The 16,978-nt window shown below is 53.0% G+C and overlaps 2 protein-coding genes across 2 annotated transcripts; one reads left to right on the top strand and one right to left on the bottom strand.

Annotated features, from left to right (window-relative positions):
- Positions 1 to 1,378: 1,378 nt before the first annotated feature.
- Positions 1,379 to 2,861, top strand: SERF2 (small EDRK-rich factor 2). Its single transcript, XM_035132162.3, has 3 exons — positions 1,379 to 1,422; positions 1,665 to 1,767; positions 2,578 to 2,861. Exons 1-3 carry the CDS (start codon positions 1,416 to 1,418, stop codon positions 2,654 to 2,656), a joined length of 189 nt encoding a protein of 62 aa, XP_034988053.1. The 5' UTR covers positions 1,379 to 1,415; the 3' UTR covers positions 2,657 to 2,861.
- A 2,478-nt stretch (positions 2,862 to 5,339) lies between these two features.
- SERINC4 (serine incorporator 4) lies at positions 5,340 to 16,407 on the bottom strand. Its single transcript, XM_035132155.3, has 12 exons — positions 16,168 to 16,407; positions 11,753 to 11,920; positions 10,604 to 10,782; positions 10,390 to 10,469; positions 9,372 to 9,465; positions 9,047 to 9,258; positions 8,333 to 8,428; positions 8,108 to 8,234; positions 7,667 to 7,739; positions 6,873 to 6,924; positions 6,393 to 6,534; positions 5,340 to 6,295 (listed from the first exon to the last, which is right to left on the bottom strand). The coding sequence occupies exons 1-12, from the start codon at positions 16,267 to 16,269 to the stop codon at positions 6,082 to 6,084; spliced, it is 1,539 nt and encodes a 512-aa protein (XP_034988046.3). The 5' UTR covers positions 16,270 to 16,407; the 3' UTR covers positions 5,340 to 6,081.
- Between the last annotated feature and the right edge of the window lie 571 nt (positions 16,408 to 16,978).

The raw sequence follows: 16,978 nt of genomic DNA, 5'->3' as shown, positions 1-16,978 counted from the left end.
TACTCTATTTTGGGTGCTTGGCCTAAAAGCATCCAGTCTCTGTTGAAGATGGGACAAAGGAACAGCTTCAGCCTCATAACAACAGGCATGTCTGAGTGAAAAGGAGCCTAGCAGAGGCCCTGGTGCTCAAATGTAGTGAGCAGCCTTCTTTGAAGCAGTCAGGAGTTCCACAGGTGGGTAGTCAAAGAAAGAGCCTGCTACTGTTTTAATTTGTTTACTGCACATTAACCCTGCTAATGTTTTAATTTGTTTACAATGTGCAGTATTGAAAACATATGAAATGGATGGAAATAAAATATAAAATAGATTTATATTCGGGTATGCAGGAAAATAGAGTAATGTAAGGAAGAGAGGAAGAGGGGGGTGGGAAGTCAAAATATGATATGTAAATATCTGTTTGAAATGTTTGTCATAAATGAAAATTCTAGAGAGAGAAAGAGCTGGGGAGCTGGTTCCTGAGGAAGAGAAGGCGGTGCTGTCAGGCAATCCATTTATGGAGCATTGATCCTGATTTGCTCACAGGGAGATTAGACAATGTTGGTTATTTAATGAGGATTCCCTTGGAGTGTGTGTGGGGAAGGGCAGACAATGTTGAGTCCAAATCTCCTCTGCTGCTGCGCTTCCAGCATAAGGTCTGGGCTTTGAGAGAGGGGTTTTGGCGCACAAGAGCCATCCTGACTTGGCCAGTCTGTGATTGAGGCTGCACCCTGATGATCCCCAAGATCCACGCCAGCTCTATGATTTTATGGTAAAGAACCTGACTCCTTGCAGAGTGAGCCTTCCCTGACCCCTTGACAGAGCAGCAGCTGGGAAGCCCCACTCTGACCCTCTGCTCCGTCCAGGGCTGGCCCAAGACATTTTGGTGCCTGAGGCGAACCGCATAATGGTACCTTCCCTGCCAAGTAAGAAGGGGGTGAATGAAGAGCTTCAGAAACAAGGGCTTTGAGATCTGTTGCCGTCTGAGACAATGGCTTCACTTTGACTCATGGTTGAGCCGGCCCTGCCTCCATCCCACGGGGACGTAACCCACGCGGCACCACCTCTGCTGGGGGAACTTGGCCGTCGATCTTGCCACCGCTAGCATTTACAGTACTCCGTGCCCAGGACTGGAGAGGAGAGGGCGGAGCTCCTACGGGCCCCGCCACTCGCGGTTCCACAGCCATTCGCGGCGCAGGGGAGGGGCTTCAAGACCGCCACGTTGCGCCTGTTGCCCTCCATGATGCCCCGCCTTCATTTCTGGCCGTCCTCCCCTGCAGCCAATCGCTGAATGGTCCGCCTGGTCCAGTGGCTGCCTCTTGGCGCTGGCGGGCTAATAGCCTCCTGGCCCCTGTGCGGATTGGCCAATCAGGCGACAGGGGCGGAGTAGGGCAGGGCTGTGGCCGTAGCTGCCTCGGGGACTCGAGCGAAGCGGAGCCATGACGCGTAAGCGGGACTCCCCCCCCCCCCGGTCCGGTCTCGCGCCCCCTTATTACTCTCCGGTGGGTGGGGGAAGGATATGGGCTGGAAGGTCCCGTTGCCTCCTTGACTTGCTAAGGGCGGGGGTGCCGCCTCTGCCGCCCCTTTCCCCCGCCCGGCAAGGCTCGGCGGCCCGCAGTGGCCCCCGGGGCCCCGCCTGACCGGCCCCCGCCGCGCTTACACGTGCACTACCTTTCTCCGCGGTGCAGGGGGAAACCAGCGCGAACTGGCGCGCAGCAAGAACATGAAGAAGAACGCTGACAAGGGCAAGCGCCGCGACGACGGCCTCTCCGCCGCCGCCCGCAAGCAACGGTGAGCGCCGGGCGAGAGGGGAACAAGGTCGGGCGGGCGGGCGGGCTGGCTGTCTTTCTGGGCGGGGCCTCGAGCCCGGAGGCGCCTCCTCCTCGGCATAAAAGACCTGGCCGGGGCAAGAGCCAGGAACGGTTGGCTGCCTCCCCAACCTTCCTGCTTTTCCTATTTGTTCCGCCGCTGTTGGTGAGCGGTGGGCATCATCCTGTTCTCTGATAGGAACGAGGCTCCTCGTGGCACTAGAAATAGAAGCACCGTAGGCCTGGATGAGCTTTCCGGGGCTCCTGGCATCCGCTTCCTTGGATGCCCATCTCAGTCTGCTTGTCTTTAAGGTGTCTCAAGACTCCTCCATGGCATTGCTGCTGAAGGCTGAGGCGGCCAGTCATAGATGTCCCCAGGATTTTTGTGGGGGGGGGCGGGGGCGGGGGGCTTTGGTTGGGGCAGAAACTCAGATTTGTATTGATTTTGAATGATTTAGGGGGAATGCTGCCCCCCGCGCTACGTCCATGCGGCCGGTGCCTGAGGTTCCACCACTGGCTATGGAGTCTCCGCCGAACTGTCCTTGCTGCTGCTCCATCCCTGCTCTTACTTTCCACCCAAATCCTTAATGTGCCAAGCCTAGTCTGGCCTAGCCCCTTGTCAAAGCCCTCAGAGGCCAGAGTGACAGCCCCTTCTCTCAGGCCCAGTGGCGACTGAGGCAGCCCTTGCCCTACCTTTATTTGCCAGCAGCCCAGCACCTGCCCTCAGGCCCAGGTACCCCTTCTGGACTCAATGGCTACAGCCTGACTGCCTTGCCTGTTTTTCTCTCCCCAGAGATTCAGAAATCATGCAGCAGAAGCAGAAGGCTGCCAAGGAGAAGAAGGAAGAGCCTCAGCCACAGCAGCCAAAGTAGGCAAGAGCCCCGAGGGGGCCTGCCCAGGTGGTGGCTCCCTTTCCTTCTCCCTCAACTGCTCACACTCCTGCTTATAGCCACAGTGGCATTATGGGGCCACCAGACCACCTCCTGCTGAGGCTGGAGAAGAAAGGAGGAGCCCCAGCCTGGTGGGAGCTGGCAAATGCTAGAATCAAGATACTTCATTAAAGTAGTTTTACCCATTTGTGCTGGCTGAAAAATTACTGCAGGAAGTGAGATGGGTCAGGTCAGCAGCATTGAAGCAATTTCTCCACTGTGTGCTCCCATGTATGTGTGCCTGTGTTTATATGGCTTGCAGTCTTGTACAGTGGTCATAGGCCTGTCCCATCACCAACAGCTGGAAGCTATTCACCGAACGTCTGAGGTAGATCACTGGCTCCCCCCAAAGAAGCTCAACAACTTTGGCTCCCCTAAAAAAACCTCAAATTTTGTGTCCTGCACCCCTAAAAATGGGCCTTCCTCCTTTTCCTTCCCCCAAAAAGCTCAACAACTTTGACCTCTACCCCATCTACTGTGAGTAGATCGTAGTCTCATCCCTGATTTAAAACAACAACATGCTTAAAAACAATGCAAAGACCCTACGGCTGTGAGATTAGGCCATGAGCCGATAAGCCATGCAAAGCAGGCAGACTAAGAATGTAAAATTACATAAACACAGCCTAAAGCCCAAGAAGCAGGAGAGACTTTGCTTGGTACCTCCTCACCACACCCTTGAAAAGAAAATAGTAGAGCTGGAAAGGTTCAGAAAGAGCAATCAAAACAATCCAGTAGTTACAGCAAATCCCTTAAGAGGCAAGGTTGCAACATTTGGGGCTTTTTAGAGATAAGCTTTTCTCCTCTGTCATAATGCTAGAACCCATCTGGGGCAAGCCAAGAAAGTTACTCTTCAGGACAGGTTCAGACAAGAGTCAGTGACCAGCTCATACCAGGGCTCCCATAAAAACCCAGGATTACCTCTTTGGGTCAGGGGTCCAGTCCAGCACCCTATGCCCAGAGATGTAAGCTCAGATGCAGGCAGGGTGTGACTGCGGTTTCCTCTCCTGTATCCCTTCTTGCCTTTTACAGCCCTCTTGCTTAGCCATGCTGGTATCTTGTGGTTTAGAGTAGATCTCCTCTAAATTGTAAACTAACTTTTATTTCAGGCTTTATGTTGGTGGCTTTAAATTACCTCCAATGAAGTGATGTCACTTTCTTGAACTGGCTTCCTAAAAGCAAAGCCTTCCTCCATAATAGATGAAGAATCCTCCCTTTTAAAATTAAATAGAGCTGAGTTAGACTTCCTGGCCATATTTTGAATAGTTGCTCTTCCCACTCAGTTTGGTGCGGTGCCTGCCTTGCTCCATTGCCGGGGCACCAATTAAGTTAAAATCGGGGCCTAGCCTGTGACTGACTATACCCAGGCCTGGTCACCTGTAGTTGCTTTCTCTGGCTCTACCTTTCTGTGGCCAGCCTCCTTCCAGGAGTTGCACAGACCCTGATTATCTCTGGGGGAGAGGGAGGTCAACCTTGCGTCTGGTCATCAGGAGGGGCCTGATCTCAGACCTGCTGCATCCCACAGGCACAGGAGTACCTCACGTCCTGAGTTTTACAGTGCCCTCCCCAACTGGCCTTGCACCACCTGTTTGCTTGACAAGGAATGGAAGGGGCTCAGGCTTGTTTCATCCCACAGAACTGGATCTTGCCCATCCAGTGACTCCCAAAATGTGGACTCTGCCTCAAAGGCAATGGACCTTGAAGAAGAACCTGGCAGAATAAATACATGGCAGGGGGCTTGGATTACCATGACTGCAGGCATCATAGTTTTCCCACGGAGAGACTATGCTCTGTTGGCTCTTGTCAGGTGGCCACAGCCTGTCCCAAATGCTGGCCTGGATGAGTCTCTCCTCCTATTCTCCTCCTATTGCAGCTGACCCAAACCAGGCAGAATGCCCCAGTTTTGCAAGGCAGAGCATTCCCCATCCACACCTAGGGAGGATGCTCTAACCCCTCTCCACCTGCCCTGGGTGAGATACTCTAAACAAAAGTTCCTCTCCCAGGGAAATAACCCAAGATCCCCCAAATGTCAGCAACTTGCTCAGCCTCAGTTGAGGCAATGCTACCCACACCCACAGTATGTGTGGCCATAGGAGGTCTCCCTGCCGTGCATTGGGATAAAGAGGATGGGGGGATTTTTTGCATAAAGAGTGGCACTAGCCTCTTCTGCTGAGGTGCTCTTCCCCATTCCTCCCCTGCCCCTGAGGAGCAAAGAGAACATTTGCAGGAAGGGCCGTCATGGGCTTTGCAGGCGCCAGAAGGTCCCAGGTTCAGTCGCTGATGGCATCTCCAGGTACAACTGGGAATAGGAACCACAGGTGGAGCCAGCAGAGAGAGAAGGCTGTTCCAATGCTGGGCTCGCTCCATCATATTCTCAACTGAGTCTTGCAAGCCCAGCATCTACTATCCTCCCACCCCCTACACTAAAAGGTCCTGCCTAACAACAACCACCCTACCAAGTTGGCGCATTAGCCTCAGCTACTCTGCTGTGAGTTCTAAGGATGGGCAATTTGTACAGAAGGAAAGAAGTAGAGGTGGGGGAAGCAGGTCCACAAGCAGCCTGGAGCAGCCATTAGGATTCAGGAGAGCAGGATGGGCCCCTGAATCTATAAATGCACCCAGCGGCATTACAGTTGAACAAGGTTTTATTGGCAGAGCAAATACAACGTCCACAATGAGCACCAGTCCTTTGGGTCTGTCTCTCCTTGTTAATCAGCACCGCGGCAGGACCCTCCCCCCCCCGTTTGGCAGGATCATCCTTCCACCACCTGTATACATGGGAAGAAGTGCCACAGCAGGAGGCCCCCTCACACCCACCCACCGCACTACAGGTCAGATGTTGCTCACTGCCAAGACCCTGCAGTGTCTAATGGCTGAGAACTGGGGAGAGGCGATGTGTTCCTGTGTTTGATTCTTTGTGTGCACCCTCCTCCTTCCTCTCTCTGGAGTTCTCTGGTCCATATTAGTGGGACTTCACCACTTGGAGCTCTGACTCGTATTTTGTCTAGCCTTGCAACCAACACTGAGGGAGATGGATGGATGGGCATCAGCACCATGCTTTTCCTCTCCTTCCGTTAAAGCACCTGCCTCCTCTGGGCCCCCACTCTGCTGGCCGTTCACATTAAAGGTACCCACTGGGGCAAGGCATGCTGTGGCCAGCAGTGGGACGTGGCATCATGGGCGGCCTTGACATGCATCACCCAGTGCAGATAGTCTTTGGACCAGGCCTGGTCTCTTGGCACCAGGTGGGTCTCTTTGCACCGACCGTTGACCGTTGGTGATCGTGGCAGGCGGCTGAGCCCATGGTAGGCTGTGGCAAAAGCAAAAGAGCCTCCAGGCCCTTTTGGCGGTGGCGGTGGCAGCAGCAGCAGCTACGTAGCAACACTGATGCGGTGAAGGTTGCGCCGCTGGCGACGCACGAAACGCAGGGGGCTGTTGTTGCGTTGGCGCGAGCCCGGGAGGCAGAGCGGGCCCAGCAGAAGCCAGAGGTAGAGGAGGACACAGGCCCAGCCAGAAGAGACCTTAACCCAGAAGGTGGACCAGCTGCCATGAGTGAAGGTGGTCTCGAGCACCGCATTTTCATAGCTGCAAGGAGAGCAGGGCCAGGTTGCATTGCAAGCTCCAAAACTGCCCCCCCCATACCTTTTGCCACTCCCCCTGGATGTGGGCACCTTGTTCCTACCTGAACCAGTTGGTGAGAGTCATCATGACGTACAGCGAGGCCAGGAAGAAGACAAAGTGGAAGGTGGAGTAGCTGTAGACCACGGGGTCGCTGTGCACGATCTGCTGCTCCAATGTGGACCCTTCCTGCTCACCTCTCTGCCCTAGGCCAGGGGTGAAAAAGGGCCCTCCTGCTCACATAGCTCAGGGATCCAAAGCCCTGCTCTGCACCAACAGCAGTGTCTGGTCAAATGACCAGCTATCCTGACTCTTATGGGGTGTCCCATTGTTGGGGAGTCCTGCACACATCCCCTGTCCCTTATTTGAGCATCTAGGGGAAAGGTTCAGGAGAGACTAAGATGAGGAGTGTCCCCAAAGATTGCTCCTCCTGCTATGCATACTTGAGATACCTGCCTTGCATGAAACAGTGGATGGTGTGGGGTTGGGGGGCACTGGAAGGCCTAAGTGGCTTGGGATGCTGCTGGGGCTCCATTGCACTCACCTGCTACCTCCTCTTCCATCTTATCAGGGCAACAGAAGAAACAGGATGCCTTCTGCAAAGAGAACAGGATGGGTCATCCACCGCTCATACAACCTCTTGCCACCTGGCTGTGGTTTCTCTGGCTGCCCCTTAGCTCACAATGGAAACACAGCTGGCAACTGCCAGGGTGGCAGTTAAGTCAGCTCCCACTAGCCCCAGCCTGTCTGGCCAGTAGCCCCAGGGGGTTGGGGATGGGGAGAAGAGAATGGGAGTTGCAGTCCAGCAACACCTGGAAGGCCAGAGGCTCTCCATCCCCATCCTGAGGGTGGTCTGTGGAGTCCTGACTTCCCAGGAAACAAAGAGGGAGCCTAGTATCAGTTATAGAGGGTGCTGGCTTTCCCCCTCTAGCTGAAAAAGGGGCAATTCTACCCTGGTTGTATTTGGAAGTGGTAACCAGGCTAGGATTGGGCCAACCCCTGCCAGGGTTTAGCAGGGGAAATCCATGAGATTTACATTGTGGGGAACAAAGCAGACTGTGCATTTGGACATTAGAACTTGAACACAGGCAGTATCCCAAGAAGCAGGCCTCAGGCACTGAGACATTCATTTTATTGCCTGCCTTTCTGCCCAAACACATACAGTGGTTGCAGCTTGAAATGCTAAATGACAAATAAATGATGAAAGAGCAGAGAATCCCCTAGGGCAATGGAGAATCTTTTCAGGAGCTGGAGGTTAGGGGGGGGGAAGCATTGAAGATCAGCAGCTGCCTCTCAAGAGGGTTTCTGCCCCACACTGGACCCTTTCCTGGAACTCACCTTAAACTCAAAGCTGTAGATCTTGACCATCCAGAGAGGTCCAAACAGCTCAGCGAGCATTGATGCTTCATTGCTGCAGGAGGAGAACGGCAAGGATGAGCAAATCAGCAGCAGGAGCCCTTCCTGTTTCTCTGACACAGGATCCATCCTAGTATGCCAGGAGTCCAGCAGGCAGGCTGTGCTCCTCCCCGTCAAGGCTGCCCCAAATTGCTTTGAGGAAAGAATCACTTGGTGGGCAGCCTGAGGGTATTACCCCAGAAGTCCAATGTGACTGGGGTGCAACTTGCCCGCATTCTCCATTAGTCTGTTATCTTGTAACAGGAGTGGGTGGCAGTGCAGGTCCCTTATTCCCAGACCTCTCCTCTGGCCCACTCTGGCAAGCTGGGGTCAAACCTTGGCTTGGAATCTGAGACCCCTGGGAGCACACAGGCAGGTACCCACCAGGCAAAGAGGACGCAGGCGTACATGACCCCAGCACCCAGGATAGCCACTGTTGTGTCCTCCGTCTGCATCCCGTCCTTGCTTACACTGGGGAAGCAGATGGTGAGATTCTGCCCCTTGTACTGCACTGTGGGAGAGGAGGAGGAAAATGCCATTAGCTGATTGAGGGCCTGCCTCACCCCAGTGGATCTCCCCAGAAGGCAAAGGCTCAGAGCTGACACAGACCTTTCTCTGGTGGCCGGCTGGACAGGGCGGAGAACGTCAGGTACATGACGTAGCAGCAGATGATGGAGGCCTGTAAGGGGCTGGAGCTTGGCTGTCCTGGGAGCAGGCAGGTGCAAGGAAAATAAAGGGTTATCAGTGTCCTCAAAAAAACATCCCCATCCCAGCAATAAAGAGTGAAAATGCAGTCTCTGTCTATTGGCCCAGAGTCATTGGTCTACTTGTGAGTACATGATTCTTGATGCTCCCTCACTGCCAGAAGCTGTAGTTAGGGTGTGCTTTAGGAGGCAGAGTATATAAGCCACCTCCTGACTCTTCCAGTTGCTGGAAACATCATAGGCCTCTGGCTCTCTGATCCCCATCCTTGCTGAGCTCCCAGTGACAGGGTCCTGGGACTGTCTCATGACTTTGTTTCTGAATCACCTTTTGCACCTGAACCTATTCTTTCTGCTTGACCTTGTTGTGTACCTAGAAGCCTGCTCTCTTAGGTAAGTATTTGATAAAAATTCTTTACCCCCCCTAGCACCCACTTAGAACCCAACATCATTGGGAGAGGAATTTACAGGGGAAAGAGGGCACTGATTCAGTGCTTCTTGTTTGAGCAATTAAGTCCTGAGAGTGCTCCACACTTTGCTTGTTGCAGGCCGTAGAAGGCTGCGAGCCCCTACCCCTCCAATCCCACCCTGTGCTGCAAAATCCACACATGCCATTACTCACGCAGGCGGACGCAGGGGGTGATGGAGATGAAGGACATGAGGAGGCACAGGGCACCGTTGAAGGCCAGCAGCCCCTTGTTGAGGAAACAGCCGCCTGGGTGGGTGTAGAATTTGTACAGGAAAGTGTAAGCAGTGGAGGCTATGGTGTAGAAGCCCAGTGTGGCCAGGAAGATAGCCAGGTACCAGCGCTTGTCCGTGGAGGCACCTGTCAGCCTGTAAGAGAACAAGAGGAAACCTGAGGTCAGCTCCCTCCCTTCTCCAGCCCCCTTGTGGGCACTTGGTCCAGGAAAGTGCCCCAACCCGTTCCATCCAGAAGGCAGACTCACCAGTTCTTGTTCCAGGTGTGGGCAAAGGCTGTGATCAGCACCAGTTGGACCAGGATGAAGGCAAAGCCGCCACAGACACCAACCAAGTGCCAGGCTGCAAAGGCCAAAGGAGGACAGAAATGTGGGCTGTAGTCAGGGGGACCAAAGAAGCTAAGTGCCACCTCTGGCTGTCCTGCCAGGCTGTTTCCCCTCTGGAAAGCCAGCTCAGCTCTGGCCAGGAAAGGCAGGAAAGAGGCTCTTCCGACTTAGATCCCTCAAAGAGAAGCCCTTTTTGACTGAGCAGGAACATGAGCCTGCTCGGTCAGGCCAATGAGGGCCCATCTAGTCCAGCATCCTTTTCTCATGGTGGCCAACAAGATGCCTCAATGGGAAACCAGCAAGCAGGATTTGAGCACGAGCTCCCTTTCCTTTTGTGCTTTCCAGGAACTGGTATTCAGAAGCAAAGGTGCCTCCATGAATTTGTCCAACCTTTTAAAGCAATCTTTCAAAGCTGGTGGCCATCACACCTATGGGTCCCCTCAGAGGATTTTCAGTAAGGAAATAAGCCCCACCAGAGGGAGGGATGCTGATTCTGACAGAAACAGAAAAGGATGAGGGAATGGCTCCATTTTGCCTGTTCAGAAAGATGTCAAGCAAAAAGGGTCCATATATGTTCCCATTGTTGTTTTCAAGTCTGCAGATAACAATGAATGATAAGTGCTTCTTTCTTTCCTTACATTCTTTTGATATTTCTTTTACCTTGAAATTTATGTAAGTTACCCAAACAGTTATTCACGTTACATAATTTAAACCTACATCAAACAGCGGGCAGCAAGACAAATCATGTCATATTTGGTGGAAACTGAACTGCAGCAGAATGGAAATGAGGCTGGTGAAGAAGGGAAATGGCTGCCTTCCTCCATCCCTACCTGGAGGGCTGTCCCTACAGTGAGGAGGGGTGGGGCTCTTGGCAAGAGCAAGTTGTAGAGCCACCAGCCTGATCCAGCAGCCAAGTGGGCTGCTCTTCTATTCTCCTTACCTCGGAGGAAGCGCTGGTCTTGGATGAAGAAGGCGGCTGCGCAGAGCCCCACAAGGATGAGGAGCTTCAGGAACCAGAACCTGCAACAGACCCCAAAGAGGTGGTGAATAACCAAGGTGGCCCCTGGATGGACGGGCCTGTGGCTTCCTCTGCCTGCTCCTCCGTAACAGCCCGGGGGCTGCCAGGTCTGTGTCAGGACCTCCCTTCTCCTCACCCATTGTGCAACAGGGCGCGGAAGTTGCTGCTGGACTTGATGTTGACCAAGAAGGCTGCCAGGCCCAGGTAGAAGCAGGCGGTGCCAAAGCAGACCCTGTAGACGGCTGAGTAGCCCACCAGGATGTCACAGTCACTGCCCCCAGGAAGGTGTTCACACAGCACTGCGTAGAAAGGCACCTGTGGGAGGAAGGGAGAGAAGAGACCCGGGGTGGGAGGAAGCATTGCCAGAACTTCCACACTGGAACCCTTTATGTATTTATTTATTTATTTATTTATTTATTCATTCATTCATTCATTCATTCATTCATTCATTGCATTTATATCCCAAGGAACTCAAGGCAGCATGCATGGCTATTTCCCATCTCATTTAATCCCCACAACAACCCTGTGAGGGAAGATAGGCTGAGATGTGGGGACCGGACCCCCAAATCACACCCAGTGAGCTTCATGGCCAAGTAGGGATTTGAACCCTTGTATTCTGTGTCCAAGTCCAACATACTAACCACTGTGCCACTATCTAGCGTGGAATTAAAATGTTTGCTTTGCAGAGCCCACCCTCTGCTTTCTTCTCTTTTTAAATAGAACTAGAGTAATAGCATTTTAGGGACCCAGGTGGCGCTGTGGGTTAAACCACAGAGTCTAGGGCTTGCTGATCAGAAGGTCGGTGGTTTGAATCCCTGCAACGGGGTGAGCTCCCGTTGCTTGGTCTCAGCTCCTGCCCACCTAGCAGTTCGAAAGCACATCAAAGTGCAAGTAGATAAATAGGGACCGCTCCGGCGGGAAGGTAAACGGCGTTTCTGTGTGCTGCTCTGGTTCGCCAGAAGCAGCTTTGTCATGCTGGCCACATGACCCGGAAGCTGTCTGCAGACAAACGCCGGCTCCCTTGGCCTATAGAGCGAGATGAGCGCTGCAACCCCAGAGTCGGACACAACTGGACCCGATGGTCAGGGGCCCCTTTACCCTTTAATAGCATTTTAAAAAGGGAAGTGAATTAATACGAGGAAGCTGGTCATTCGAGTCCCTCCCTACCACCTGGAGATTATTTTCTTAGTATAGTGGCCAGTTGTCCTCCCCACCCCCCACCCCAATGAGCCTCCAGGTGGAGGAGGCTCCCGATGGCAGTGGCAGTGGCTTCTCATTCACTCACGTTCTCCTTGATGGCTTCGGCCACAGTGCGGGAGAGCATGAAGCAGCAGCTGGCGCAGGCCAGGATGTGGAAGAGCATGTAGAGGAGCCGGGTACCCGTCGAGACCTTGATGCCGGGGCAGCAGGGACAGCACAAGGTGCAAGGGGCTGGGCCACAGCAGCAGCAAATCTGAGCAGGGGAGAGGGAAGTTGAGTGTTACCTACTTAGGCCGTCTCTACATGCCCAGCAACCCTCTGTCTCCCTACCCACAATGAGCTGGACTCCCTGCCTCTTCCATCTCACTGGATCCTTCACCCCAAGCCTCTGCCAACAGAAAGCAGCTGGGGTCTGTTGCCTGCATGGGTGAGGGCCTGGGCAGCCGGATTGTCCTGGGCTTGGCCCACCCACAAGGCTGTCCCTGAGCAGGTCCTTGAGCAGTGAGTGAGGGGCACAGCCTGCAGGAGGCAGGATTAAGGGGATTGGGAAGCTCAGGTGCCATCTGTTACTGCTGGAGGGGGGGGGCAGGCATCACATTCAGGGTCCAACATGCTTCCACCAACCCACCAGTCTCTGGTTCAGCCAGACAAAATATGCAAAAGAAGCAACCTAGCTCTTGGGGCCAGCTGTGGGTCAAGAACTGGCAATGACACAGAATTTCTAAGGTGGTGTTTTAGTTCTTAATGGTAATTTCTTTTTGCTGTTCTATACTGTACTTTAGAGCAGCTCCTCCTACGGAACAGCTAAACAGCTGCAGTTAATAAATAAAACAATTCATGCATGGTTTTTCCCTTGTGGGAAAAGCAGCCGTGGGTTGTTTCTGGGCCCTCAGAGGGTTTTGTGCCACCCATCCTGAGACTGGAACACACAATAGGTTAGAAAGGGAGGGCACATTCCTGTCGCTGAAACGTGCCAGCTGATCAGTCCACTATGGGAGTAGCATAATAGGCACCAATCTGTGAGCAGAAATGGGCTTGCCAGGCTGACTCCACAGGCTTCCCTGTAATCTGGAGTTCACATGTGCCCAGGAGGATTGCTCTGGCACTGTCAATCAGTCCAATTGACAGTGGAATATTTTAAAGGTAAATTTCAGAGCGCACACACAGGAAGATGAGTTTGTACACCAAGCAGGGATCACTGCCGAATGGCACACTTTAAGACCAGGAAGGACTGTGGCTCGGTGGCAGAGCATCTGCTTGGCATCTTGAAGGCTCCAGGTTCAATCTCAAGCAGCTTCTCTAGGTATGGCTGGGATGGCCCCTGAATGAAGACTGGAGAGCTATGCTGTCAGCCAGTGTAGACAGTGCTGAGCTGGATAGTCTGATTCATAGCTGCCAAGTTATCCCTTTTTTAAAGGGATTTTCCCTTATGCTGAATAGGCTTCCTCGCGAGAAAAGGGAAAACTTGGCAGCTATGGTCTGATTTAGTAGTAGAATATGGCTCCTGACACTCCAATGCTCATTGTTTTAAACTTGCTTGCATTGCCTAATTATCACTCTGCAGGACATCTTTGAATGCCAACAACCTTCTTATTAGCCCACTTTCCAAAGACTCCAAAGCTCCTGTGTCACTGAGTTCTCTGTCTGCTGCTTCCAACCAGTTTTGCAGCTGTTGCATTTATTCTTCTTTCTCTGGGTCTAGCACAGCAACACCTGAGTCCCATACAGCAATGGCCCCAAAGAGGAGCCAGCCAAAGCCTCCCACCCACCCCTAGCTCTGCACCTGAGCATCCTGCTAAGCTGTATTCTCAGAGTCCATCTGGCCACCAATAACCCTAGAGAGGGATTAGAGCAGGCATCCCCAAACTTTGGCCCTCCAGATGTTTTGGACTACAATTCTCATCATCCCTGACCACTGGTCCTGTTAGCTAGGGATCATGGGAGTTGTAGGCCAAAACATCTGGAGGGCCGCAGTTTGCGGATGCCTGGATTAGAGTCACTCCTAATTGACACAGGCACAGCATGCCTCCCCTCCTCCCACCTGAGCTAGGCAGAGCCCCTCCCCGTGATCTGCAGTTGGGCCAATGAAGTTAGGGATGCATGGGTGGGGGACCACCTTTGCTAGTGGCCACATTTTTGGCCTGCCTGAGGAAGCTCCTTGAACACCTTTCACCCTCCTTGGTCAAGAAGCACATCTGGGAAAGAGTTTGAATGGAATGTGTTCCTCAACCATAGCTGCCAAGTTCTCCCTTTTTTTTTTTTAAGGGAAATTCCCTTATGCTGAATAGGCTTCCTCGCAAGAAAAGGGAAAACTTGGCAGCTATGTCCTCAGCCCAGCTGGGATATCACCTTAAGATGGGGAGCTTAATTCTCCATGTGCCCAGAGCCAGGGCCCTGAAACTGCTGCCCATCAGCTTAAGGAGATTTTATGGAGACGACCCCTCCAGGCACCAACCAACATCTTAGAGAAACACCCCCTTGGATTCCTGTTAAAAGAGAGGCAGGGGCACCACACCTAGAGGGAAATTGGTGCTCTGCTTCCTAGAAGCTACTCTACACAAAGAAGGTGCTCATGTCCCATTCCTGGGCAGCTAACGACCTACAAGAAGCACCCAGGACTGTTTCTGGCCTTGATATTGTGACTGCAAAAAGAATCAAGGCAGCCCCTATGAGGAAGGGATCGTAGATACCAAGAAGGGGAGGGTCCAAGGAACATGTCAGAGGAGAAAAGTGTACCAGTTTAGAAAACAGATGGATGAGTGGGTGAATCCTGAGCTTCTAGAGGCAAGAGTTGGTACCAGGTTATGGGGTAGCATCTCTATTGAGGCTCCTTCCAGGCAGGAATTCATTGTGGAAACAATGCTGCTCAGGCATGCAAGCTTTCTGCATTGTCTATACCAGTGTTTCCCAACCTTGTGCCTCCAGCTGTTTTCGGACTACAATTCCCATCATTCCTGACCACTGGTCTTGCTAGCTAGGGATGATGGGAGTTGTAGTCCCAAAACATCTGGAGGCACAAGGTTGGGAAACACTGGTCTATACAACACCACTGTCATCAAAATCCTAGCCCACATTTTTTAAATTTACATTTAATCCGGATTTCCCCTTCCTGTGGGAAATCCGATAAGTAGAAACAACCTGTTAGACATCCGCAGTCTCTGTCTGGTGTGGAAATTCCTTGGCACAGAGTTGTTGTGGGGTTTTTTTTAGGGGTGAGGAGGGGTGGTTTATCATGTGTGTGGCATTGACTGATGCTTTGGTGGGTGGCCTCTATCACACACATAAACCCGGCATTCGTCAGCTCCTCTCCAGAGCACAAGTTAAGCTATTTTGTTCCAGATACACCAGTAACAGACAGAAGGTGTTCATTCCCAGTAAGGACTACAATGCTGAAGGTGCATTTGAATTTCAGCGGCCTGAAGAGAGGGAGTTGTGATATCAAGTCAATGTGGGGAATTACCTCTTCAGACTGTAATCACAGTACATACAACAGATCAATATAGCACTTCCCCAAGTATTTAAAAAAAGAATCAAAAGAGATATCACTCCCCCTTCTGCCAACAGGCCTCCAGTTTGTGCCTTGTGAAACACGACAACTAACTGGGCTGGCCACGTTTGCCCTCTCGCCTTCTTCTGTGTTGCCAGCAATGCAGAGGAGGGGCAAAAAAAGCCACCAACTGAATTAATTCTGCCAGGCTCCACCCTCTGATGTGGATGGCAAGCAGCGGGATAACAGTGAAAATCCACAGCTGAATAAACAAGATGCATGGAAGGCCACGTCCCAATTGCACAATTGCATGCATCTGAAAACCAGCCCTGCAGGACCCGTTTGCAACAGAAAGCCCCTTCCGGAAGTCCCCCTGAGCACTGGGGAACAGTGCTGGGCAGACTGTGTGAACAAGGCAAGAGGGGTGGTGACCCAAACCGCCCCCCCCCCCCGGCCACACATGCATCACCCCAAGAATCCTCTGCATGTGTTTTTTTCTACATTCTCGTTGTCAGTCCAATTATCTTTCATTTAGTTGTGTTGATTGTCACGGCTGATGCTCACAAGCCTTTTTTTTCTGAACCTCCATGAGAGGCCTGATCCTTCCCTGGTTTTGGAGCTGAGGGCAAGGGCCAAGTGGGCTGCTGGGCAAATAGCTAGCTTGCTTTCCCCAACGTTGGCCATGGCTAGAGGCTTCCTCACTTGAGGGGAGGTTGCTGGGAGTCTGGCCTGAACTTGGGCCTTGCAGGCACACCAGAAGGGCCATTGTGGCTCAGTGGCAGAGCACCTGCTTGGCATGCAGAAGGCCCTTGGTTCAATACTCAGCGGCATTTCCAGGAAAGGCTAGGAATGCCCCCTGTCTGATACCCTGGTGAGGTGCTGCCAGTCAGTGTGGCCCAGGGGTGGAAGAAGCAGCTCGTGTTCAAGCTGGCATCGCCTGTTCTGGCTGTTCCCACCCTTGGGGGGCCTCTTGTGCCAGGCCTTGGCCAGACCCCAGAGCTGACAAGTCTTACCTGGGCCTTGCAGTAGCCTGGCACCATCCCTCCTCCTCTGTTCCCGGTGGCCCCAGCTCCCCAAGGGAACGGCTGGATGTCCTGCCCTTGTCCCCCAGTCATCCGCTCCTGCCTCCGTGGGCCCAGCCCTTTGCTCAGCAGCACATCCCTGGGACCAGGTGGAAAGTGGATGCAAAGAGAAAGCCAATTAGCTGAGAGCCTGAGATTGGCCAACTGGCAACCCCCTGCCTCCACCTTTGATCCCTGGGACCAGCGATTGGCCCTCCTGGGGTGGGGGGAGGGTGCGCCTTTCCCCTCCACTTGCCTTTCTGCCTGATTATGTCAGGAGCCAAATCTGCCTCTTTAACCCTCTTACCCGGCAGAAATAGAGAGCTTAGCCGTTCCGTTGGGTTAGGTGAATCTCAGGCTGTTGTTGCAAGATGGAAGGGGCAGGAGCCTTCTCACCTCAGGTCCCCTCAGGGAGCAAAGTAGCAGCCACAGAGGCAGAGGCAAGGCCTTGCCTGGCAAGCGAGCCTCTGTGAACCTGCTCCAAGGGCAGGGAGGGTGGCAGGCAGGCAGGCAGAGGACTCCACCACCCTTCAGCCATGCACGACTACTGGCCTCTTTTGGCTGCCAGAGTCTGGGCAGGGCTTCCATCGGGGAACTAAAACTGATCTGGCCATAGCAGAACACACTTTAGTTGCATCCTGTGTGGATTACTGTTAACGTACTCTGTGTGGGGCTGCCTTTGAAAAGTGCCCATAAACTTCAACTGGTCCAAAAAGGTGAAGCTAGACCAGGGGTAGGCAACCTAAGGCCCATGGGCCGGATG

The sequence above is a fragment of the Zootoca vivipara genome, chromosome 13 (genome assembly GCF_965207765.1).
Source record: "Zootoca vivipara chromosome 13, rZooViv2.hap1.1, whole genome shotgun sequence".
Lineage (NCBI taxonomy): Eukaryota > Metazoa > Chordata > Lepidosauria > Squamata > Lacertidae > Zootoca > Zootoca vivipara.
This window is presented reverse-complemented; position numbering and strand designations above follow the sequence as displayed.